This window comes from Penaeus japonicus, unplaced genomic scaffold (assembly GCF_977035675.1).
Source record: "Penaeus japonicus unplaced genomic scaffold, GWHDUDI00000001_assembly GWHDUDI00000035, whole genome shotgun sequence".
In the NCBI taxonomy this organism is placed as follows: domain Eukaryota; kingdom Metazoa; phylum Arthropoda; class Malacostraca; order Decapoda; family Penaeidae; genus Penaeus; species Penaeus japonicus.
The window spans coordinates 13287182-13314681 of NW_028234437.1; the positions used below are offsets into that span (position 1 = coordinate 13287182).

A 27500-nucleotide genomic window follows, 5' to 3' on the forward strand; every position below is an offset into this window, starting at 1 on the left:
CAGGGTCACACCGAACTGAAAAAGGAACAAAGGGCTCTGTTATAAAGAATGCAAACTCGTTATGAGATGCCACAAACAATTCATGTCCATGCATACCTTAATGATATTTGATATACTAATATAATACTGTAAAGCTTATTTCTTCATTTCCAGCCAGGTTCTAAGAGAATGAACACTACAGCTTTCTTTCTCTCCTTTGCAGGCAGCTTTTCCATGAACGTAAATGAATTTCTTGGCTCATTTACGCCAGAATAACTGTATGGCCAGAGTTGTCTGAGATTCCTTTGGCTCAATAAAAACAAATGGTGTTACGCTTAGAGATAAATTCCTCGTATACTTTCTCTTAAAAAAAAGTTTTCTACTACACTGATACAAAAAATGTTAAAGTGACGACCTAGAGAATTTTTTTTTTTTTTATTAAGTCACTATTTGCACTCCCGCTATGAAGGACATCAATTATCAGGAGGACGTGATCCTGATCGTTTAACATCAATTGCTTGGGATCGACAATTGTTGAAGAGTTGAGGAACTTTTGCCTTATGTCTTTTTCCAGTTCCGTGTTTCACTAATATCAAAGCTGTTAAAGTAGAATGAAGATGGAAATTTTGGCTCACCCTCATTCTCCCTCCTCTACTCCTACCTGTTATGGCACATGCGTGTAACGGTCATAACACCACCTCCCCCCTCCCTCTACCCTTACCTGAGTCTAGCCCCCGTGGTAAACAGACGTGTTTTTTGCCTCCTCTCCGCCGCCAACGCCAAACCATGACACTTCGTGGTCCCGCACAGTCAGAGGGAAATTTGACTACCACCCCGGGTCAACGGGAGCCAGCCAGGGGGCTTCCCAAGGGCTCTCTGGACCTTCTTTAGGCTCCAAGGTTTTTCGTTGTTGTTGAGGTTATTCGTATTGAGAGATTTGACGATCGCTGATACCTCTGCTAACAGCCTGACTGACCTGGCCCTTGGTGATATCCTCTGGATACTCGCCAATACCTGCTTGCAGCTAGCGAATTATTTACCTGTTTAGAGAACACGTAAATAATTCGCGACGCACTGTGTAAGTGGATTGTCTTACTGCGAGGGATCCGGTCAGGCACATAAGGGTTTTTCCCGCCTGACAGGGCCTTGTGCCTGCCCGGCCCTAACACACAAAGACAGTTCAACTTCACAGTGTGCTTTGAACTTTCTGATTCCACAACCGCACCTTTCCAAGTCCTGTCATTTTGATTAGCTTTTTGCTAGCCTCCATCCCCCCTTTTCCCATCATCCATCATCCTCGAGCTATGGTATCATGGGTCACATGATCAAATTAGCATATTCTGGGGGGCCCATCTCCTGTGAGGTGGCCCTCCAGAAAATCTTCACCATCACTGAGGTAGCCGTGACTCACTGCATAAAAGTTCACAATGGTTACAAGGTTGTTGTTGCTAGGCAAGAACAGCTGACTCCCTTCCTGACGACCGATGGCCAGAGGAAACTCGCGGCCGCAGGCTTTAAGCCTCTTCCTTCTCCCGAGACCAAGGCTAAGTGTACGGTCGTGGCTAAGAAGGTCGATAAGACCATCTTACCACGATCGGCTGAGTCTATTCAGGCCGAGGTTAGCTCCATGAATGACGTCACTGTGGTGGATGTTTACAAGCCACCCGAGTCCCGGATCGTGAAGATCCGATGCTCTGCGCCCGAGGAGGCACAGAAACTCCTATCTCGTGGGATCGTGATGTTCCACACATCCGTCCCCCCTTACAACATAGAACCTGAGTGTTTTATTCAGGTTGATCAGTGTCTGAAGTGCTACAGATACAAACACACCTGTACTCTCGAAGCCAGGTGCAGTCGTTGTGGCGAAGAAGGTCACTTCTTTGCCAATTGCAACAAGCCCACCAAATGTTGCAATTGTGGTGGACAGCACGTCGCCGTCAGCGGGTCTTGCCCCACACGTAAAGAAATCATCAAAAATAAACGACAAGCGCTAAAAACACAAAACAATAACACAACATACGCAACAGCAACACGACCCTTACAAACATCCACTCCCTCCAGAACACAAACAAACACCGCGATTCCCTCGGGAAGAGCTATGCCGCCCCAGCCTCACTTCCCTCAGACAAACACCTTCACTCCAAACACCGACCCGAAAATACAAGCTATACTCCATGTGGCCTTGATTGCCGCCAGATACAACGCCAAAAAATTCGCAAACATCGTCCCTATACTCCTACAGAAAAACGGTTTCCCGAGCATAGTAATTCCCGAGGAGATCTTCGAACACGAGAACCTTTACATACCTGAAGTTCACACACAAACAAACACAAACACAGATAGAGTGGCGCCCATTTCACAGCCACAGCCCTCTACCTCTCACGAACAACAGCCACTCCCACAACGTAAACAACGAGAAACTAAACATGAAAAAACTACCCTTAACACACCTGAACAGAAACGCAAACAAATCTCACCACTAAACAAACACACCAAAAAAGACAGAAAAGACCCGTCGCTCCCGGCCTCCGGGGTCCACGACAACACCATCCTGTCGGACTCCTCCAACAGCAGCATCGATGTCGAGCACGTTGACGTGCACGACATGGGTGCTGCTGCGTGTCCCGCCCCCCTGGCAGGGGCGGGACCAGTTCTCCCTGACAGGGGAACACTCGGGGAACGCGGGAGCATCGGGAATTGGTCCGCCGATTCCCGAGACTTCCGCGTCTCCCACTCTCAGGAGTCACTTCCTGACCCTGGCGAGCTCGCCAGAGTGACTCAGACTCAAAGGACTCACAATCAGGACCTGACCTCACCTGAGATAACAGCACCTGCTCTAGCTTACCTGCACCAGCTGAAGCTATTTAGAAGCCTCAGAAGAAGAAGAAGAAGAATCTACAACTCTTTGAAGGAAGAGTTATAGTCTACATGCTAAGTGTGTAACACTTATAGCAAGAAGAAGAAGAATACCTGGATTACCTGAGTTAATCCCAAGAGAGTAACACTTATGCCAAGGAGTTGACATCTTTAAGGAGTTGGCATACTAAAAGAGATCCCTTCATAGTAAGGGTTTTGACACTCGGCTCTCTCGAGCCAAGCACCTCGGTGCTACAAGAGATCCTTGTAGGCACACACCTGTCCCCCCCTGTCCTTTACCACCACTTTTCGGCGTTAGGATAACACCTTGTGTTTCTGAAGGCGAACCCTGCGGTTTACCCGGCGAAGGCCGGGGTCTCAAAGGGGTCCCTTAGTCGGGATACTGTAAGAAACACTCGGAGGTTGCCACCTTTGTCAGGCTTAGGGAACGGCGGCAGGCCACTCTAACACTCCTGCCAACTCTAGCTAGACACCGTCTACATAGCCAACCTGGTTAGGCTCCTCAGAGATAAGAGGAGGTTGTCAGAGATAGGACTTAATCTGACAACTCAGGCAGGACTTGGACTTTTTTCAGTGGTAGGATCGAGCTATGCGTTGGGAACCATGGCTTCGACCACCAAAATTAAAGTAAACCTCGATGGCATTCCGACTTTAACTCGAAAACAGGAACTGAACTCTCTGATGTTTGGCAATGGAATCCATTTCCTAAGAATCATTGATGCTAGGAATGGATACATTGTTTTGCCAAAGACCCTGACCGATGCAGATAAGATAATGTCACCAGAATTCCGCCAAAAGCTTAAGAGCTCAGGTTTTGACCCCCAGATGCCTCTTGAAACCAAAGCTAAGATGACCATTGTAGTCAAAAAAGTGGACTCGTACATTACAAGCCACTCTAATGAAGAGATCAAAGAGGAACTGGTAAGACAACTCAGCCTGCAAATCGATGAAGTCTACAAAATGCCACAACATGGAATTGTTAAGATTCGATTCCATGATATACAGACTGCCAAAAAGATTAAAGAACAAGGACTGATTCTCTACAACTACAGTATAAACCCGGCCCAGATCGAAGAGGAACGATTCACTCGAGTAATTCAGTGTATGAATTGCTATGAATATGGCCATACAAAGGGTAAATGTACCAAGAAGAATGCTGAGAAATGCAGTGAATGTGGACAGACCGGACACAGGTTCACGGCATGTAAGAACACCACCAAAAAATGCCTAAACTGTGGAGGCGAACACAGGACACTCTCTGGAAGCTGCCCTATTAGAAGGAAAGAGATTACAAAGGCAGTAGAAAAGAAGCAAGAGATCCAAAGCCAGAAAGAGTCCAGACTACTGAGTGAAGTAGTCAAAAACACTGCAAAGGCTACAGCTAAGGTCGAGAAAACGATCGAAAAGACAGCCAAAGCCACAGCCGAAATTACCAAAACGGCGATTAAAGAGACGCAGCCACCCATCATGCAGCTGCCCAACAACCTGGCAGTCAAGACCCTGATTGCCTTGATGCATGCCCACCTGGCCAACCTTGCACAACCAGGCTGCTTTGCAGAACAAGCAAAGCTAGCCTTGAGGCGAAATAACCTCCCTGAGATGGACCTTCCAAATGATGTAAATTCGGCAGGCATCCTGAGGGTTATGCTCCCTACAGAAACCCCCAAAGAAACCACAGAAGCACCTGAAGAAGAAGAAATGCCAGATCTGCCAGTTCTTGAAGAAGAAATGCCGCCACTGGAAGAGCCCACTGCACCAGCACCCCAGTATGTGAGGGTGCCATCCCCACACAGGTGCAAGAATGTGAAGAAGGCCAGGGAAGCAAAGGGCAAAGCTGTAGGAGTCATCCTGTACACTGCCGAGAAAACCGTCACAAACGGCAATATTGATGATGATGATGTTGCAGAATACATCAAAAATGGCAGGATGAAATACTCCTACAATAATCAGAGGCTGAAATCTGATGAATGTGCCAGTATCATAGATAGGAGAATTAGGGCAGCCTCCCTAAATCTCGTTGGTGTGGCTATCACTTACCTCGACCCTGAGAGCTACAGGAAGAGGAGGAATGGCTATGATGAGTCCCAAGAGAGGCATGAAGATGGACCTGCAGCCAAATCCAAGTGAATCACACCATCACTGTAGTTCAGCAGAACGTCCTCAAGTGGACTATGGTTCGTAGGAACGAACTGTCGGGCATGTATAGAGCCCTAAATGCAGATGTAGTCCTGATCAACAGTCATGGTTTGAAGGACACAGACAGGCTGAAACTGTTCCCCTACTTATGTTATCAGAGGAACAGGACTGGAGAAGCAAGTGATGGCATAGCAATAGCAGTCAGAAGAGAAATCAAACATAAGATTCTAGACGACTTTGACGAAATGCTGGCAATGGAGATAGAGACCAGCAGAGGTCCAATAGTAGTGGCTACAATGTATCTGCCTCCAAGAAGGGCAATTGTTCCACTGCAAGACTTATACAGTCTGCTTCGACGAAGATTACCCACATACATAGTGGGAGACCTCAATGCCAACCATCCAATGCTAAACAATAGAGCAGGCAACATGGTTGGCAATGCTATTGCTAGAATGGTTGCTGATGGAGACCTAATTCACATGGGACCAGACTTCCCTACTTACATCACAGGGAATACAGCAACCAAACCAGATATTGCACTGTGCAATAACCAAGCCCATCACAACGTGATCATGGAACCGGGCCCTGCAAGCACCAGTGACCACCTGCCCATCATCCTCAAGATATCATCCAACCCAATCCTGAAAAGCCTAAACTGTAACAGATTCAACTTTAGAATGGCTAATTGGGGAGGATTCAAGGATGAGCTCCAGTCCAAGCCTGCAGCCAACTTGAGGACTGCAACATTGGAAGAGATTGACGAGGAAGTCGAAAAGTGGTACAGCGATGTTGAAGCTGCACTTGCTCATCATGTACCCAAGAGCAACCACAGGACTATCCCCCATCCAAGGCTAACAGCTGAAGTAAGACTGCTAAATATACAGTCGAATCACCTGCAGCACTATGCAGGGATTCATGGATGGACACAAGACCTGAGAGCAAGATACAGAAGCTTGCAAAGAGAACTCTCTAACCACTGGAGGAGAGCAGCAAATGACAAGTGGGAAGAACTTGTACGAAAAGTGGAATGGGATCGAAAAGATCCACAGTCCTTCTGGTCAGGAATAAAGAAACTGATGGGAAGAAGTGAAAGCAGAAGTAGCTACCTCCTCAACGAACAGGATGAGAAGATTTATGAAGAAGAAGAACAAGAAATCCTGTTCAGAAATTACTGGAGAAATTGTTTCCGAATTACCGAAGAAGAAGAAGAGAACTTTGACAGTGATTTCGAGGAGACCATCATAGAGGAAATAGGAAGGCACATGCACCTCCTATATCCAGAAGCTGCTTCTGACTTCACGAGACTGGATCCCACAGATCCACTAATGACCAAGATCAACCCCACAGATGTCAAAAGAACTATTCAGAGTTTCAAGAATAGAACTGCTCCAGGCAAAAGCAGGATCAACAAAACAATCCTGCAAAATCTTCCAAACAAGATGTTGCTGAGACTGGCAAACATATACAATGCCTCTCTCACTGCTGGCTACTTCCCTGACCACTTCAAGGAAGCAAGAGTCAGGATGATACCAAAAGCCGGGAAAAATCCAAGAAAAGTGGAGAATTACAGACCAATATCTCTGCTGGAAGTCCCAGGCAAAGTCTTTGAAAAGATACTGAACATAAGATTGCGAAATCACCTGGAGATTAACGATTTACAAAATCCCAGGCAACATGGCTTCAGACCAGGCAGAGGAACATCAACAGCCATTGCAATCATATATGAAGAAATCGCCAATGCCATGAGCGAAAGGAACCAAGTCAATGTGGTTCTGAGAGATGTGGCCAAAGCCTTCGACAAAGTTTGGCACACAGGCCTGAAACTTAAGATCATCAGGCTGAACCTCCCGACGTCCTTGACCAAGCTATTGTGTGACTTTGTTGAAAGTCGGAGTGCAAGAATAGTCGTCGGCAATACAGTCGGCGAAGCAATTCCCCTCATGAGTGGAGTTCCACAGGGAAGCTGCCTCTCACCGACACTGTTCACCATATACACAGCAGATCTGCCTGAACCATCACATGGCAGCAATCACTATATGTATGCCGACGACATCACTCAGATAATCAAGTATGAAGGGAGATCGATCGAGATGATGGCACTCAGAACTGCCAGAGCCATAGAGACCATCAATCGATACGAAAGACAGTGGAAGATCTCAACCAACATGAGAAAATTCCAAGTCATTCCTGTGGCCAAATTCAAGACAGCAGATCTGATAGTGGACGAGGAAGCAGTGGACTACTGTGACAAAGGAAAGATACTAGGGCTAACAATTAGCAGAAGAGGAATTGTCCCTCACATAAATGAAAGAGCAACCAAAGCTAAACATCAGCTGAACAAGATCAGAAGGTTCCAGACACTGAGTACTGAAACCAAGCTCTACATTTATAAAGCCCTAGTGCGGCCCATCATGGAATACCCGCCAGTGCCTACTCACACTATTTCCAGAAGTCAGATGATGAAGCTACAGACTATTCAGAACCAGGCAGGCAAATGGATTCTGAATATTCGCTTTCCTGAAGTAGTCACTGCACGAGAGATCCATCAAAGACTAAGGATCGAGGCGATCAACCAGAGACTCCACCATCAAGCCAGAAGAAGATGGACAAAAATCCAAGATGAGGATGAGGAGCTCTACAATCGCCTCAACGTTCGTCCAGAAGGCACACATGCCTGGTGGCCCAAAAGCCTCAGCAGAATCAATGACATTGAAGAAGTTGAGGCCATATTCACGGCATCAGGTACAGGAGACCGATGATGTAAGGAGGCAACCATGAAGAGGAGAAGCTAAAAGAAGACAAGAAGACAAGAACGAAGTAACTTCAAGAGGACCTGCAAGTTCAAGAATGAAGAATGAAGATTTTTAACACCTTTTAACCAAGACTACAAGCTAACCCACAGGGCTCCACTTCAACGTCAAGCACGGCACATCATGCATAGCAGTGAAAGGTGACGTGCGAGGTCGGCGAAGTGCAGCGTGGGCAGAGCTTCAGAATGTAAAAATCAAAAAAAAAAAAAAAAAAAAAAAAAAAAAAAAAAAAAAAAAAAAAAAAAAAAAAAAACCCTTAAAAAATAGCCTGCTGGGTGTTCTGGTTTCTGGCTGCCTCCCGAGGGGTTGACCCGGGGCTTTGTTCAACTACTAAGGGCGCACATGCAAGCTATTCTCTGACTTCTTTCTCCTGGTCTTACAACTTATCTTTTCTCCTTTCTCCACCTTTCTCAGCTTTCCTTCTATCACTTTATCTCCTCGCAAATTTCATTTCCACTATCCCTCCAGCTCCCTTCATCACTTCCTCTTCACTTTACACACTTCCATTATTCACTTCAACTTCCTTCTCCTCAAGACCAACTCCAATAAAAAGCTAATACTCTCTTCACTCTACTTAACTTTCTAACTCTCACTTCATCTCCTCCCAAGTTTCTTTTCACTATCTCTCCAGCTCCTTTCACCACTTCCTCTTCCGCTTTATCACGCTTCAAAAAAAAAAAAAAAAAAAAAAAAAAAAAAAATACTAACATTTTTTTGGTTTTTACTAACTATTTAATGAATAAATAATAAAGATTCCTTATCCTTAACCCAAACCCAAGTTCCAGACCCCTTCCTCCCAACCCTCTTCAACTTACTCACCCCCCACAGATAAGAAGAAGAAGAATCAACAAACAACAAAGACTTTTCACCTTCCGACCTGGCAGGCCTTCCAGAAGGTTTTGAGTGGACATGACACTTCAACATCTTAACGAGTCAGACAGGGAGTTTCGTCCTCCCACTACTCTAACTACGACTTTCCTTCATTTTCCTGACTGTTTTCCTTCACCTGAACTCTTCGTCTAACTTAACTGTCCCCTTCCACTTCGGTGGGAGTTCCAGTTATATATCGCCAGAGTAGCCCACCTGGGCAAGGGTGCCGAGCTGTCGCCCCACGGGCGCGCTCGCTCCCGCTCTCGCTTCCGGGAGCCACAGACGCCATACAAGGTGAAGCCTAAGACCGTTCACTCTCCTTGATTGGTATGCTGACGATCGTACAAGCGAATGTAAGGTCATTTTTTAACATCCGGAACATTTTTTACGAGTTTTTAGAACAGGAAAGTCCCGATGTTGTTCTTTTAAACTCTACCTCTATTACTAATTCCTATGCTATTAAACACTTCGGCTACACATCGAGACAATCACAAGACGGCTTGTATACAGGGTCCTGTATTCTCATTAAATCCACCCTCCATTTCGAGTTCATCTCACCGCCATTCATTCATCCTGACTTCATGGCTGTAAAGCTATTCACGCAACAAGGCCCTGTAATGATTGCCACTGCCTATATCAGACCTAATTCAAATTTACCTCTTGCCGATTTCAACAAGCTATTTAGCTATAATAACCTCCCAGTTTTCTTTGCCGGTGACATCAACGCAGCACATCACGCCTTCCACCACACAAACAACAACGCACACGGTAGACAGCTCTTGTCTATTTTCCAAACAAAAACACTGCACTACATCGGACCCGACTTCCACACCGTATATACAAGCAGAGGTAAGGGTCGTCCTGATCTCGTTTTCGGGAACAGGGCGGCACTCGCCTACCACTCACACATACAACCTGGCCCGAACATCGGTTCGGACCACATACCCATGATTATCAAACTTTCTATGTCACCTATACAAAACAAAGAAACACCGTCATTCCGGTACAAAAAAGCAAACTGGGACGATTTCAAATCATTCTTAGAAGCTGAAGATTTTGATTTTAACCTTGATGGGGAAAATTCCCTCGAAATAAATAGGCATTGGCATCATCTCTTCTCATGGATTTCTGCTGCCATGCTTCGCTCCATCCCAGGGAGCGATACAAGGACAGAATATCCTTTCATCCTTCTGAGAGAACAAAGCGTCTTCTGACCTGCTTTAGGACTCGTTTTATTCATAATTTAAATAGTCTGCACCGAGTGAGGTGGGACCTCACTATCCTACGAAACCACGTCATCGATAGTTTTGATAACGACCGCAAAATTTTTTGGCATAATTTAATTACTAAAGTAGAATCAACGAGAGTTCGCAATCCACGGGAATTTTGGCAGAAGATCCGCCAATTAAAAGGTAGTAATTTCCCTCCCTTCAATCACCTCCTCAAGGACAACATTCAATATTCAGATCCCGTGGATGTTATTAAAATTTTTCATGATCACTGGAAAACTGTATTCTATCCTCATCAGCCTATCCCCTTTGCAAACGATAACGTAAATTTAATTAACACCTTGAGCCAGAACAACAGGATAGAAACAGAACCAGAGCAGATTATCCACCTGGGTAATCTGGACGACACGTGCGAACTCAGTGCTCCCATTTTGCTGGAGGAAGTAAAACAAATCATTAAGAGAACACCTCGAAAAGCTCCAGGCTCCTCACAGATTGGACGCGACGTATTAATTAATCTTCCCGACAACGTTTTACGAGCTATGACGCACCTGTATAATACTTCATTAGCCTCTGGCTACTATCCCTCACCTTTCAAAACTGCTTTGGTGGCCCTAATCCCTAAGCCACAAAAAGACTTATCTGACCCCAAGAATTACCGCCCAATTAGTCTACTCGAGACATTAGGTAAAATTTTTGAAAAAATCATTAATTCCCGACTAAGGCGGTATCTTGAAGACAATGACTTGCTTTCTTCAAAACAATTTGGCTTTCGCTCCCATCGCTCGACGCAAGACGTACTGAACATACTGACGTCTTATTGTGTAAACAATAAGGACAGACATTTGAAGACAGTCCTCGTGACAAAAGATGTGGAGCGAGCCTTCGACACGGTCTGGCATGCTGGCCTGAAGTACAAGCTGTGCACTAAATTTAATTTCCCAGTGTGCACCAAGAGGCTGTTATGCAGCTTCTTGGATGATAGAAAGCTTAAGTTGAAATTCAAAGGTAACATTTCGGATACCATTTGCATGCACGCAGGTGTACCTCAGGGCAGCATAATCAGCCCCACACTCTACATCTTATACACAAATGACCTCCCCGACCCCATTTACCCCGATTCACTGACGCTTCTTTACGCTGACGACTGCACGCAATTAGCTAGACATGTTTCGCTGCCCGGTGTCGTCCGGCGAATTAATGACGAGCTCGACAAAGTCTCAAAATGGGAGTACAAGTGGCTTATCAAAACTAACGCGACAAAGACAAAAGTCCTCTTTGTAAACCCTCGACACAATCCTCCTTACGATCACATATACTTAAACTCTTTCGACAGACAACAAGCACCCCTCGCAACCACTCTCTCCTGCACTGTACTCGGTGTAAATTACGACTATATGCTTAGATTTCATAATCATATCAGTCAAAAAGCCGCACTGGCTCGCAAGGCCTTACAATCGCTTCTGCGATTTCGCAGTGCTGCCCCGCGCACAAAGCTGCACCTCTTCAAAGCCATGATACACCCCCTTCTCACATACAACCCTCTTACACTCACACTCGCAGCACATACAAACAAGCGCAAGCTACAGGTCATCCAGAATAAAACACTCCGATGGGTCTATGATGTCAAGTGGGACGACTTTGTGTCGTCATCACGATTGCACGAGAGAGCTTCTGTGCTTCCCCTGAACCTTCACTGGCGCAGGGTGGTGGATAGACAACTCCACAAACTTCATTCATGGTGCCCCGACTGGATAGACCGACACACAGCCTGGCTCGAGGGGAGAAGAGCAGGCCTCGGCCGCGATCTTTTCTCTGCGAATTGGGAGCAGGAAGAGGAGCCAGTTTTTTGAGCTGGGCAATATTCATCCTTTTATCTATTGTGAACTTCTTCTACTTCCTTCCTGTCTATTTTGGCCTTACCCTTCATTCCCCCCCTTCCCTTGTTCAGTTTTAACCCTTTTACGCGTTTTTAGTTCTTTTTTACGATCATTTTAAGTTCAGTTTTAATATGTTTAGTTTCCTTTTAAGTCTTTTAGCTTAAAAGTTTTTACTATAAGTTGAGCGTGGGAACCTCCCCGCGGCCAGCCAATCACGCGCCAGCGCGGCTGGCTGGCCCGGTGAGGTTGCCACCGTCTCCTTTTATTAGTATTTTTCATTCATGTTTTAGTGTTGCCTTTTACCTCTTGTTTTTATATTTTTACGTTTTTACCTTGCTTTAATTTTACGCTTTTACCTTTTAACTTCGTGTTTCTTAGTTTGTTTTTTTGTTCGTTTTTACGTGTTCTGTTTTGTTGTTTTTATTTGGTGGTTGTTGCCCCTATCCCCAGCCCACCTTTTAATTATCACCTATTAAAGTTAATTTCCCGTGAGAGAGCCCTTTCCCGATTTTAAATCCTTTCTCCTTATCTTTCTGAGAAGCGACGACCTCACCCTCACCCCCATCCCATTATCCTTACATAGCTCGAGCGTCCTCCATCCTAATCCTTCCCTTCCATCTCACTGGTTTCGGATTTCCGACACGTGACACCTGCCGCTTGCACCCGTGCCATGACCACGGCTCCTTGAGCCAAGGAGTGACAACTCGCGAGCCGGGGAGGAGGTGTCACGGCCAGTGATGATAATCCCGACGTGGTGACGAGCGCCAGAGCACATCACCCCGGAAGTCCTGCCGCCGACGAGGAGAAATCCTCGCTCGACGCGGGCGGGGGGGATAGCCTCTCGCGCTCGCACTCGTACTTCATCCTGCAGCCTCGAAGGTTAGCCGAGGGCACCACCGTAGTCACGGCCGAAGGGTAGTGCACGGTGGAGCCGCAGATGGCGCCAGACAGACCGCTCCCCCCCCTACCCACCCTCGTTAGCCGAGTACCTCCTCACCTGCCGGGCCCGCGTGGGGCGAACGGACTGGTTAGCCAGTTCAGTCTGCCCAGCGCGGCTCACCCGGCCAGGGGAGGGGTGTACAGATGGCGCGGGGCTCCCCCCTCCACTCCCTCTCCTTACCGTTTCCGCGTCCAGTCAGCTATTCCCCCCTACTATTCCCTCGCATGCTGGGTCAAGCCCCGGCTCTTTCTCTCTTACTTATATCATTTTCTCTCCCCAACCTTATCCTTCCCTCCTATCCCCACTTCACTCCCCTCTTTTCTGATCATTTGCTTGCTTGTGTGGGGGCTTCCCCGAGCAGCTAGCCCGAGCTCCAATCCCGGGAGTGAAAGGGGACCCTTAGCCCAGGGTATCGTGCCCCCTTCCCAGGGTAACGGGACCTCTGCCCGAGGAAGCGGGCTCCTTGGCAGCACGGGTCAAAGCTGCCCCCTCGCCCATGGTCATGGGCACCCCAACGGCAGCCAGAGTGAAGGTATTTCGACGCCAATTGTGAAACTATTCCTTCATAAGAAACACCAAGACACACAAACCCAGCTTGAACCCTCCTCTAGCAATCAAAATCTTATTGAAAACGAATAGACTTGCTGATCGGAACGTTCTCCGAACAACAATCTGCATTAAAGAGTATAACTCCCAGACGCAGGAATGCGGAAAGGAGGCATCCGTCACAACAACCGCCCCCCCCCCCCCCCCAACACACAACGCCCGATATCCTAACCCCGTGTTATGACCAATCTGCATGCCAAGCTTTCTTCCTCTTTGCATCCCCTCCCCCAACCAGAATTTCCTCTACCTCCACGCCACAAAAAAAAAAAAAAAAAAAAAACACACGCAAACACTCCCCCTACACCTCCCATGGCAGTATCCATGACCAATGCCTCCCCTTGCTCTCCCCCACCACCACCGCCCTCTCCTGACAGTCCGTCCCCTCCCATCACACCATCCATGATCAACGCCCCTCCCAGCTCTCCCCCACCACCTCCAACCTCCCGTGACACTCCGCCCCTCCAGCTGTACCTGCGCCGACCCAACAGACTCGCGACCTTGCTGACGCACGCCAGCCGCTCCCCGCCCGGTGCCACGCAACCGTTTATCCAAGAACAACGCAGAGACCCCAACAACTAGCATGAGTAACGAATCTTCTACGCTAGTAACGCCCAGAAGAAGCTACATCAGAAACAGTAACAGGAAGAACAAGCAAAATCCTCGTCCACCCAACCGCAACTGGGAAGATGCAACACGTCACCACGGGCCTGGAGTCCCTGTCACCCTACCACCCTTCCTCCTACTCCTCGAGCAGCACCTCTCGTCCTCAACAACTACGTAGAACGAGCGGAGACACATCAAACCCATCATCAAGATGAGGATGGCTTCGTCCCCGTTACCTCGAGGAAACGAGAAAGAAAAACGAGGGAGGAACGCGATCCCCTGCTAGGCGCCGACCGTCCTAAGGTAGCGTTCAACGAAACATTTCGAGCTGTCAACCAGATACAAACGAAGAAGATTTTAACACTTCCTCGTTAATGATTTTAGCAACACATCTAATGTAAAAACGTTTTAAACAAAAATGGCACATGAGTACTACTCTCGCTTCACCGTTACTATAAGGGACAAAGATATAAATCGCAAACTTTTTATAGAGTCCGACGTGTTCCCCAATAACGTGTGCGTGTGTGTGTGTTGTGTGTTGTGTGTTGTGTGCGTTATTCACTGTACATTGAAGAAGGTCGAACCGTGAACCATGAATGAACCTGAATGTATGTCTTGTAAATCGAAAAGCCGACGTCAGGTGAGGAGACCAGTTTAAGGGAATTTTGCTCTTCCCTGTCACCCTGCGTCTCTGTCTGTCAATTAAGTTTGTATTGTAGGAAGGACACACCGAGCATTGTGTACTCTTCGAACGTCTTTGAACTCCGTGGGGACAGACTGTTCACCAACGTTACACCATCAATGATGATGGTGTCGGCGTCTGGCTCTACCTCAGGGGTTGCAAATTGTGTCTCAGGAATGGTAGTGAGGTGGATTTCTGACAGGTGTGGAGCTTCCCACCATCGCTGAGGGCAGCAGGATGTGACTCGTCTCATGACAGAAAAACTCCCTCAAGTAACACACCCTGCTCTGGTATGATATGAACAGCTCGGAGAACAGTTGACAGTCTTCCTTCAGCACTCTTTGCTTTGAAGAGTCAGCAGGGGCTGGTGCCTGTCGGAAGAAGTCAACCCTGTTCTTCTTGATTGGTTCATAGGAGGTGGATTCTTCCTCCTCTTCCAGTCCTTTCATAAACTCCTTGTCTTTCTTAAAGGCTGTCTAACTAAACATCTATGTTAAACTACATGCAATCTACAGTAGTCAACTGATGTGGGCTTATTAGCCAGAATTTGGGACACTTAAGTAACTATTTAGCTACACTAGACTAATTATTCAGATGATATTGAACTCCATGCTGAGTTTCACAACAGCGGTGCCACCAGTGTGCCCTGGCTGTCCATTGACATCCGCTCTGTTGAGCTATTACTTTACACCATTTGTCAGTTAGTAAGTCCATGATTCCAAATTCGGATTCTACACAGTGAAAGGTGTATTATTCGACACCAAGATATTGAAATACAACAAGACTTCCCGATTTTATTACGAAATACAGTGTTACCGTATATTCAATGGCGGCCATTTTGAAAAATGGCCTCCATCTTGTATTTTTAGGTGAGTGACCGGTTTTATCAAAAGAGCAACACCCAAGGAGAGTGTATGTCAATTTTGGTCTTCTTTCCGGAAATGAACGATTCTCCTGTGACTTGCAGTTATCCGCTCCACTAAATTATGTAAACTTCCGTACGTCGGTAATAAACAATCTTTACTAATACTGCAATAAACAGGGCGAGGGATAGACAGAGAAAGAGGGGGGGTGGGGATTTTAAAATGTTCATTTCCTGGCGCAATGCTGTCTGTTCACACAAGAAGACCGCTACAACCTGCTTGTTTCCTAATATTTCTGTTTCTCGTGAAGTGAAATTCTCTTTTACATCATAGTTGATATCTTTTATAATCATCTTTATAGATAAAAAGACACAGGAATGTTCCCCCCCCCCCCCCCCCCCAAAAAAAAAAAAAAAAAATCCAACCTGAAATAATTTCTGATCGATGCCTGGAAACTTTATCGCGGCGCCAAGGTGTCTGTCGCGACCGGGCGAGAAGCTAGTGGCGACGACGGGTTTCTGAGTTTCCTTTCTCATGCATTATAATGCACACAAAGAAGAGTTCTTTGACCTACGTACACAGGCCTTGGTTGGCCTTGTGGAGTGAGAATATGAGGGACGGCATGTAAAGTAACTACTGTCATGGTTGTATTCATATGATGATGAGGAAACAGTTCAGAGAATAGAGATGACCCTTTGCTGTTTAGACGAAACATGGAATATTCATCAATCATCACATTGTTTTCTTGTTTTATGTACTAATCATTATCTATCTATTTGTCTGTTTGTTTATTTATCTATCTACCTATTCATCTACCTCTACCTTTTATACCCTCTTCTCTGATCTGATTGTCAAGGAATCCCTGGAAACAACTTGGGATCGGCCTCCTCATATGCCAACCTCAGCCTCGCAGGTCCAGGATGTGTAAAATCTTTTCATTGAGTGACCTTGAGCTGTTTGATATTAGCTGGCATTTAAGAGGCAGGTAAATTTGCAGTTCTGATATGAACCCAAAAAATATAGTGAAGGTTGATTTTTTTTCCTATCAATGTTAATGGAAGAATGTCTGGATGAGCAGACTCTCTCTCTCTCTCTCTCTCTCTCTCTCTCTCTCTCTCTCTCTCTCTCTCTCTCTCTCTCTCTCTCTCTCTCTCTCTCTCTTTCTCTCTCTCTCCCTCCCTCCCCTCTCTCTCTCTCTCTCTCTCTCTCTCTCTCTCTCTCTCTCTCTCTCTCTCTCTCTCTCTCTCTCTCTCTCCCTCTCTCTCAAAGTCATTATGGATCATACGCTTTTGTTCCCAGTCTGGACATGAATTAAAAAGCTGTTTCTTAAACTACCTGAAAAAAAAACAACAAAAAAAACAACAGGAAAACAACCATTGCAGATAGCACATTAGTGATACCGTGCGTGGTTGTGTTAACATCATCAGTGGTACTATGCGTGGGTGTGTTACCGTGTGTTAGTCGTTATAGTACGTACTCGTCAACGTGCGTATCCATATTAATACTAGTGAGCATGTGCGTGTTAAGTGATCACTTAGATAGTGTGCGTGCTATTTCTAGTGTTGCCTCGCTATAGGGTATTCGATTTAAGAAACTTTGCAATAATAAATGAAAACCGTAACTTCCATTTTCTTTATTCCACTCACTACAGTCAGCTAAAACAGAGAGCAAAAAGATCACGGGCGGGAGAGTTCATGAAAATCACTAAGATCCAGATTAATCGAGGTTCTCATATCCAAGAGCATCATCATAATTAACGAGAAACCTGAACTAAACTCTATCCCTCCTCAAATGGTAGCAGAGCGTGGTTCTCTTAAGTGCTGAATGTTGTGAGTTGGATAAGAGAATGAACATGGAGTCCGAAGAACACATCTTCGCGTTGCTGGGGTTCAATACTACTTTCGTACTTCGTGTTTAAGGAAGTGAAGGGACGTCATGGGAGGTGTGTTAGTCCGGTCGCGAGCAACGCCGCGTTCATGGGAGGGACGCCGGACGCGTGCTCGAGCGGATTGGAACCTGGCAACGGGGAACGCAGCTCATGAGACAGTCGCCAATCAGACTCGACAGTTTAAGAAACCACTAGTGATTAGAAATGACCCTAAGATAGATGTTTTCAATGGTAAGGGAATGGTAAAGAGCTGGACTAGGAAGGTAGAGCGTGTACTAGCGCAAATGTCTGAGGATGAGGACGACAGAGTGATTTCGTCTTAAATCACATAGACGGAGCCGCAGCTGAGAGACTGTATAACTGTAGACGTGAATGGATATGTGTAAAGGATGTCTTTGACGAATTATTGAAAGTGTATGGTCAGAGTGTATCAGTATGGGAGTTATACGAACGAATGGCTGCCAGGAAACAAAGGACTGATGAGACGCCATGGGAATTTCTGGACGCATTGATAGGAGTTAATGATGAATTTCAGAACCAGGGAGATTGCTTTGATAAGAGGTTAATAGGTGAATGCATGGCTAGGACTGTGTGAACCTTTACTAAGGATGAAAAAAGAAAAGAAGAATGGAAGATAGACAAGAGCAGTGGGTAGAAATGGAAATGTTTCTCAGAACGTAAGAATACTGTAGGAAGTGTTAATGATAGGAGTATAGATGAGAAAGTTTGGGTAAAGAGTAAGACTGTCAACGATATACTGTGCTACCGGCGTGGTGAGACGGGACATATCTCCCGGTGGTGTCCGAGAGCAAGTGAGAGGTATGAGAGTGAGCGAAGCCGGCGTTACTACGAGCCTAAGGTGGGAAACTCAGACGGCTCTGTGGGACAGCAATCCGCCACTCATAGGAGCCCAATGCGTCGGTAAATACAGATTTCGGCGGACGAAAGCAAAGGGCGTTTCTCGTAAATCGGGGAGATGACGATGTAAAGCTACATTCTGAATGTCCAAAGATAGTAGTCAAAATAGAGGGCACTGAAGTGGTCAGCTTATGTGACACAGGGTCAGAGGTTTCCCTTATAAGTAGAAGAGCGTATGAGGACTAGCGTAAAAGGAGAGGCATCGAGTTAAATCCGACTACGATGAAATTGAGATCTTTCGGAGGGCAAGTGTTGGCAAGTGAAAGGTATATTTCGGTAGACATGGAGGTTTCAGGGAGGAAAGTTAATGATGTTGGGTTATTAGTGTGTGATGAGATTGGGGATGCGTATGACTGCTTGTTAGGGATGAGTGTCAGAGGGGAAGGAAGTCGAAGCGAGAGAAGGAAGTATTAGAATGGTCAGACAGGATGAACCCTCACCAGTAAAAGTGTGCAAAGAGAATTTAAATGGATGCCAAAACGAACAGTTAATAGGGTTGTTGGAGGACTATAGGGACATCTTTGCAAGCGAACAAGCGCCGATAGGGAGAGCCACGGGCATGCAACATGTGATACCGTTAACCACCGACGCACCGATTCGGGTCCCGTACAGACGTACACTACCTAATCACATTGACGAAGTGAAAGATCACACAACAGCTGTCACGGCAGGGAATCGTATCCCCGAGCTCTAGTCCGTACGCGGCAGCTATTGTAATGGTGAGAAAAAAGGACAAGAGTTTGCGGCTTTGCATAGATTACCGCAAGTCACGGCTCGTCAGCGGTGGTGTGGACATCATGGTAATCGAACTCCTAATTAACCTAGTCCGAGAGCGACCTGCTATATATGATGCAAGTGATTCCAGGCACCGAGACCGTGATGTCATAGCTGCTCTCTGGAGGGAGGTTGCTACTGAATAATATTTTTATTCATTATGGACTACTGTTAAGTACTATAGGCCTACTTCCGACTCGTGGTATATTCCTATATAGTTAAACTGTTCCTTTAATACAAATGTCAAATTACCACTGCCTTTGCTTTTCTTAATTAAATACATAGTGAACCTTGCGAATATAACAAGTGTACCCTACTTGGATAACAGGATAAAGTTTGGCATAATGGATGTAATTGTGGAGAACTGAATAATTATGAATGTGTGTATATGTAGTGTATGTGTATTATGTAGTGCGTGTGGATGTGTATGTGTGGATGTATGTGTGTGTGTGTGTGTGTGTGTGTGTGTGTGTGTGTGTGTGTGTGTGTGTGTGTGTGTGTGTGTGTGTGTGTGGTCCAAATGGTTAATGGATAATAATTTTTCAAGATGTCACGAACTGACATCGCTTCAGCAACACAGCAACTACTGCAGCAAGCAACTGTGCATCCAGTTATCGCCTTGGCATGACGAGAGTTGACGATGTTGGTGGAAACGGGGTTTCGTCAAGTCATCAACCGTCAAATGACTCGCGCTGATTTGACGAGACGGTAACTTTTCAAAACGAACGTCCACCACCGACCACGGAACTGACCGATTTTTGGTCTGCTCTAGCCAAGGGGGGCTTCGCCCCCCCTGGACCCCCTCTCTCCCTCCGCTCTCCCGCGGATACGCAGAGCACTGTCAACGCTCAACAGTCATTGCCAGTTTTCGCGAGGTTTTGGCTTTCAATGCTCTGAGAGCTTCACCAAGCTTTGAAGTGAGTGTATCGTGGTCAATTTGTGATGGTCTTTGGTTGAGGTAGATTGGGACTTGTGTTGTTTTAAGGCAAAATAACTCATTCCTACACCTCTCCTGCGCATTTTTTTCGAATTTTGCGCATGCGCAATAATAAGGTCAAGCTTGAGTGACCTCGCAAACGACCTGTCAATCATTACCACCACCTATAACGACCATCAACGCACCATCTTGCTTGCCTATCTGAAGTTTAACTGACTTTGAATTTACAATGGCTGCGGGCATGAATATTAACCATTCTAAGGAATTAGATAATGGAAACATCGTTTCGCTCATCCAAGATTTAATGGATGCTCAAAAATTCTCAGACGGGGAGATCAGAGACATGAAAGTACATCTCAGCAAAATAAAAGAAGAAAACAAGGTACTCCGTACTGAACTAACACGTTCAACCTCAGACCTTGTTAACACTATGCGGGAATTAAAAAAAACGAACGATCGCCTACGATATCTTGACGACCAAAGTAGGAGAAACAACCTAAGATTTAGTGGTATTCCCGAAGATCGGAATGAGAACTGGGAACAAGCACATTTCAAGATAAAGAAAATAGTGAGAGAGCAACTTGGAATAACCCCAGAAATGGAGAGGGTTCACCGAGTGGGAGAAAGCAAAGCCCAGCAAAACAAGCCTCGAGACATAGTGGCGAAATTCTCATGCTACCAAGACAGAGAAAATGTTTTTCAAAACAAACGCAAGCTGCGGGGAACAAACATTTACGTAAATGAGGACCTATGCCCGCATACAATAGATATCCGACGCCAACAACTACCACGACTACGTGAAGCAAGGGAGAGAGGCCAGATTGCTTATTTTAATTACACTAAACTTGTAATAAAGGATCGGCCCTCCACACATCACCACGGACGCGCCCATCGGACCCTACAACCCGTGGCTCCAACACGACCTGCCGCGCCCGCCCCCTCGGTGTCCTCGCTGGCCGAATATCCCATGCCGCCACACCACCACCCTGTCGGCGCCCAGAATATTCCTACTGGTGCTCGTGATGATGCTGCTGCTTTTGCTGACAACGGTGCCGTTACTGCTGCTCGTGCTCTTGGTGCTGATGCCGTTGGTAATGCTACTGTTCCAGCTTGTACTACTATTACTACGAGTGCTGCTACTACTGCTGGCGCCCCTGGTACTGCTACTACTGCTAATGCCCCTGATGCTAGTGCTTCTGCTGGCGTCTCTGGTGCTTCTACTACTGCCCCTGGCACTGGTGCTTCGGCTGGCGCCTCTTGTACTGGTGCTTCGGCTGGCGCTTCTTGTACTGCAGCTACTGCTACTGCCTCTGGTGCTGATGTTACTGTTGGCGCTACTGTTGGTTCCTCTGGAGCTGCTACTACTGCTGGTATCCCTGCCGGTGCTCCTGATGCTGGTACTAATGCCGGTGCCCTTGATGCTAAGTGTGCTGCTAGTTCCTCTGGTGCTGCTACTATTACTGGTACCCCTGGTACTGGTTCCCCCAGTGCTGCAGCTACAAATGATGCCCCTGGTGCTGGCTCCCCTGCTGCAGGTACTTCTACTGGAGCCCTTAGTGCTGGTTCCCCTGGTACAGGTACTACTGCTGGTGCCACGAGAGCTGGTTCCCCTGGCACTGCTACTTCTGCCGGAGCACCTAGTACTGGTGTTCGGCCAAAGCAGGGGAAGAATCCCAAGCCCGGCTCCAGCAACCCCCATCAAGTCGTAAGACATCAGGTCATGAGGGAAACGCGACAGGCTCATAAGAAAACACCGGCAGCCATTAAAAAAGGTTTTTAAACCATAATCTTAGTATCACACGTTGTAGCACATACTTTTCTGCATTCTCAATGTATAACTTTCCATTTAGCGCTTTAGAGCATGAAGAGTTTGTACAATGTATTTTTTCTGAAGATAAGAACTCTTGCTTATGTTTAGACAATTTATTAGAGAAACATTTTACTCAGTGTACAGATAACTCTGATAGCCACGAGAGACACAATGATCCAAATCACTTTCTGAAAAGCAACTTGGATATTCCGCCTAGCAAATATCACTTGCCTGATGCCTTAGACCATTTTCTAGCTGACGTCCCTGAAAAATCCCTTAAAATTATGTGTTTCAATATCAATAGCTTGCCACCTAAACTCGAAGAGTTTCAAACAGAGTGCAAAGCTTTTTTCGAGTGCAATTTTGATATTTTAGGTTTTTGTGAAACAAAATTAGACGATAGTATTCTAAGCTTTTATAATCTTAACAATTATGTAAATTATTCTAACCATATTTCACGAAATAGAGGTGGTGTCTGTATTTATGTCTCAACAAAATACTCGTCAAAATACAGGCCTGATATCACAATGACTCTACCACATATACAAACTATTTTCGTAGAAGTTAAGATGCAAGCAAACAAGGTATTAGTTGGATGCATATACCGACCACCACATAGTAGCCCATGTGATTTTCTGAACAGTTTATCTGAGGTACTAAACATCATCCAACGAGAGAAGTCGACTTCGTACCTGATTGGTGACTTTAATATAGATCTTTTGAAACATGCACATTCCAAAGATGCTGTGGACCTCATATCACTCTTTCACAGCCACTTCCATTACTGCACCATAACATATCCTACAAGAGTAACCACAAACACAGCCACGCTTTTAGACCAAATATGGACAAATGATATCAGGCACAATGTGACGAATGGCATTGTTTATTCTTCAGTATCTGATCACTTCCCAGTCTTTTCTTGTTTTCAATCCAGAGATTCTCCCAAAACACCTAACACTACAGTCATAAAATTCAGAGATTTCAGTGCTGCAAATTTAGAGAACTTTTTGTCACATGTTGAAAACGTCGATTGGCTTAACTACCTTACCTCAACTGAAGTTGACGAAGGCTTCTCCCAGTTCCATAATAGATTTTACACCATTTTTAGCCAATATTTTCCCATAAAACATAAAAAGATTAAGACACAGCACTTAAATAAACCATATATTACCCACGAAATAAAGCAGCTAATCAAGGAGAAGAATAAGTTGCAGAGAAAATTTCAAAAGAAACCAATAACGTATGGGGAGGCATACCGATCAATAAGGAATCAGGTTAGAAATATGATAGGTAATGCGAAAGCCACATATTACAAAAATAAATTAACAGATTCCATAGGTAATAATAAGAAAACATGGGACATCATAAACACAGTTCTTAATAGAAAATCGCAGACTCCTTTACAGGCATTAAGTCCTGATGTATTAAATTCTTATTTTGCCAACAGTGGAGAAGCTCTAGCGAGCAAACTAGAAACGTCGGTAGCCAGTCATGTAAATTATCTAGACAACCCCCTACAAATGTATTTTTCCCCTAGACTCTATACAGAATCTGAAATGTGTAACATTGTAAGAGAGTCTCGAGACAGCTCTGCTGGAAATGATGACATTCCAATGTCTATTATAAAAAAATCTCTGCCTCATATAATTCAGGCACTTACATATTTTTGTAATCGCTCTCTGCAGACAGGTATGTTTCCATCATGTTTAAAAATAGCAAGAGTTATTCCCATACATAAAGGTGGACCACTTGATGAACCAAAATGTTATCGTCCTGTATCCGTTCTCTCAGCATTTGGCAAAATTTTCGAAACCATGATGTATAATAGAATGGTTGAATTCTGTAACTACCACAATATATTATCAAATGTCCAGTTTGGTTTTAGAGCTCAACGATCATCAGAATCAGCATTGCAGTGCTTTACAAATGATGTTCTTAGAGCCTTTGATGGCAATGAATTCATGATTAGTGTATTTCTAGATTTATCTAAAGCCTTCGATACTGTAAATCACCAAATTCTCATAGACAAACTACACTATTATGGTTTTCGTGGTCCTTCCCTCCGATGGTTCCAGAGTTATCTTTCAAACAGAATGCAATATGTATCAATAAATGGACAATCTTCAATAATGTTGCCAGTAAACTATGGAGTCCCTCAAGGGTCAGTCCTTGGGCCACTGCTCTTCAATATATATATAAATGACATGCCAAGATCATCTTCCGCCTTAAACTATGTCTTATTTGCGGATGATTGTACCATATATATCAGTGACAGGAACATTGACATTCTGATGGATAAAATGAACAAAGAACTTGTGAACATTAATACTTGGCTAACCGCAAACAAACTTACCATTAACCCTAGTAAAACTCATTATATAATATTTAACAGACACAAATTATATACGTATCCACTTCCCCAGATCACTATTAATAACAGTAACATAGAGGAGGTAGACCAAACAAAATTTCTAGGTGTTATTGTAAATAAACACTTATACTGGCACAGTCATATCCAATATGTACGTAGCAAAATAGCCAAAATATGCGGCATACTATATTTAACACGTAGCCACTTAAACAGAGAGGCTATGCTAACTTTATACTATTCCTTAGTTTATTCAAATCTAACTTACTGCTTGACAGTATGGGGCGGAGCTAGCAGTACATCATTAAATCCTCTAGTAGTCTTACAGAAGAAAGTTATAAGAAATATCATGGGACTGAAGACCACAGATCATACCAACGAATCGTTTGTCAATTTAAAATTACTAAAATTCAATGATATTTACACTTTCGTATGCTCCGTATATACTTATAAATGTTTGCACAACTTAATTTCATCTCCAAACTATTTTTGTAATAGCACAAACAATGTTTACTCCAGAAGAGACAACTTCAGACTCTGCCCTCCTCTAGTCTCATCTTCTCAATCACAGAGCCATATTAGATATCGCGGTGCCGTTATTTTCAATGGAATTCCCCCTGAAATAAAATCAAAACCTACTCTTGGCAATTTTAAAAGCAGTCTAAAATCCTATCTAATTAACAGCTACACTACATAAAGAAAGTAAAATGAACAGATTAATAATGAGTATTCTACTTTGTCTTGTGCTAGTTAGTCACAGTTCGTTATCCTATTATGAATGTCCAACTGTATATCTATTAATGCATTAAGATTTATTTTTTTCTTATATTGTGCCTAGAATATTTTATTGTTCTATTCAATTGTACTTATATTGTATACTATATGTATGTATGTATGTATGCGTATGTGTGTGTATTGGTATATGTGTATAAGTAGGTATGTGTGTATGTATATATATGTGTATGTGTATGTGTATGTATGTATGTATGTGTATGTATATATGTATATATATATATATGTGTGTGTGTGTATATGTATGTATATGTGTATATGTATGTATATATATATATGTATATATGTATGTATGTATGTGTTTATGTATATGTATATATATGTGCATGTATGTATGTATGTGTGTATATGTATGTATATATATATATATATATATGAGTGTGTGAGTGTGTATGTGTGTATGTATATATTTATGTGTATATATATATATTTTTTCCCAATGCTTATTTACTATTTATTGTTGATTTCATATGTATTTTTATTTTTAGAATCCTATGTTTTAATGTCATAGATAGTGTATAATTTGTAAGCTTTTTAAGGTGCAACACGTCACCAAAAAAGCTAGGTCAGAACTAAACAATGTATATGACTGTATCCGAATACTTTTTGACCAAATAAACTATTTCAATTTCAATTTCAATTATTTAACCACTGCGTGCAGGTTCACTTCCAATGACCGATTTTAGCCTGCCCTAGCCAAGGGCACTTCGTAGCAGAAACCCCAATAAAAAGCTAAAAATATTACATAACCACTACAACTAACCTCATCTCAATACACTACAAAACATAAGATTACTTACTCTTCTGGTGAGGACGATTCATTTCTGGTGAGTACGATGGCTCAGTATATCTATCACTACTGGCCCTGCTTTTCGATCAGTTTATCACAACTGGCACTGCTTCTAGATAAGTCTAAAATAATCACGGTCACTGCACAGATCTTACTCAAGAAAGCTGCGGAGAGAGGCGGCTTCTGCAAGCGCGATCGTTTATATAGGGACTGGCTGACTGGCGTGACGAGGCGAAACCTTGCTTCTGAGCCCGCCGTCAGATGGCACTAACGGATTTCTACGGGGTTCTAACAGGGTTTTGAACGGGGTTTTATACGCACTTAGCTAAGGCCGTCAGAAAGCAAAGAAATGGCGAAATGTAGAGAGGTTTGCGATTTCGAAACCTATATCATGATACTTTTTCTTTCCTGTTTTAAAAATTGGAAGGCCGCTTCTCATGCTTTTGCTTGTATCCTTTTTTCTACTTTTTGTGCAGGATGTGATCATGATTAATTAGCAGGATTAGACGTCATTATCCACATGAGAATCATTTTTATTATACTCAATTATTATTACTGTTATTATCATAATAATTATTTATGTCATTATTATTACTCTCATTATTGGTATTATTATTGTTATCATTATCATCATTATCTTTATCATAACCTTCAATGATGTTATTACCTATATAATTATTACTATTATAGTCACTAAATTTATTTCTAATACTATTATCATTATCATTACTATTATCCTCATCATCATTGGTATTATCATTATCATTGATATTGTTATCATTATCATTAACTACATTATCATCAATTTCAATGTCATTATCCTCATTATTAGTATCATTATCGTTAGAATCATTATCATTGCTATTGTTACCATTATCATTCACTTCATTGCCATCATTTTCAATGTCATTATTAAAATTATCATTAAAATCATCATTATTATCACCATTGTAGATAAGGGTCCAAATGAGACTGAAAACTAACATTCTGTTAGCATTACTAGTATTATCATACCATTATTATTTTTACTGTTATTGTTATCATTATAATTATTACCATCATCGTTATTGATAATACTGTTATTATTATGATTACTATCAACATCATTATCATTACTATATCATCATTATCATTATCATCATCTATATTGTCATTATCACTACTCTATTATCATCATTATTATTATTATTGATGTTATCATTATCATTATCACTATTGTTATTATCATTATTATATCATTATCATCAATATTATAGTTACCATCATTATCATAATAATCACAATTATCACTATCATTATCATCATCATCATCATCATTATCCTCCGTGTGCCAATCTGCCAGATTTGGATGACATAAAACTTTTTCGTCCATGAACTGAAAGGACACATGGTAACTCTCTCTCTCTCCCTTCCCCTCTCACTCTCTCATTCTCTCATCCTCCCACACACCCCTCCCCTCCTCTATATATCTCTCTCCTCTACCTACGCCCCCCCCTCTCTCTCTCTCTCTCTCTCCCACCCTTCTTTCTCTCCCTCTATCACTCTTTCTCCCTCTATCTCCCTCCCTCTCTCTCCCTCCCTCTCTATTTCTATCTCCCTCTCTCTCCCTCTATCCCCCCCTCTCTCTCTCTTTATCTCTTTCCCTCTCCCTGTCTCTCTCTCCTTCTATCTCTCTATCTATCTGTATATCTATCTATCTATCTCTGTCTATATATCTATCCATCTCTCTGCCTCTCTCTCTCTCT

At 43.8% G+C, this 27500-nt stretch overlaps 2 protein-coding genes across 4 annotated transcripts in view; one reads left to right on the top strand and one right to left on the bottom strand.

Moving 5' to 3' along the window:
* LOC122257362 (uncharacterized) overlaps positions 1 to 26023 on the bottom strand; it is a gene marked incomplete at its 3' end in the record, with an annotated part of 57848 nt that extends 31825 nt beyond the window's left edge. The window contains 2 exon segments of one of the 3 annotated variants that reach the window (XM_086531428.1): positions 1 to 15; positions 25766 to 26023. The exon segment at positions 1 to 15 is cut by the window's left edge and continues 77 nt beyond it. In XM_086531428.1, coding sequence (XP_086387554.1) covers positions 1 to 15; positions 25766 to 25787 — 37 coding nt within the window. 3 annotated transcript variants of the gene reach the window in all.
* On the top strand, positions 19876 to 22940 carry LOC147467554 (uncharacterized). The gene has a single exon (XM_086531425.1). The coding sequence runs from the start codon at positions 20222 to 20224 to the stop codon at positions 21770 to 21772; it is 1551 nt and encodes a 516-aa protein (XP_086387551.1). The 5' UTR covers positions 19876 to 20221; the 3' UTR covers positions 21773 to 22940.
* Positions 26024 to 27500: the final 1477 nt, after the last annotated feature.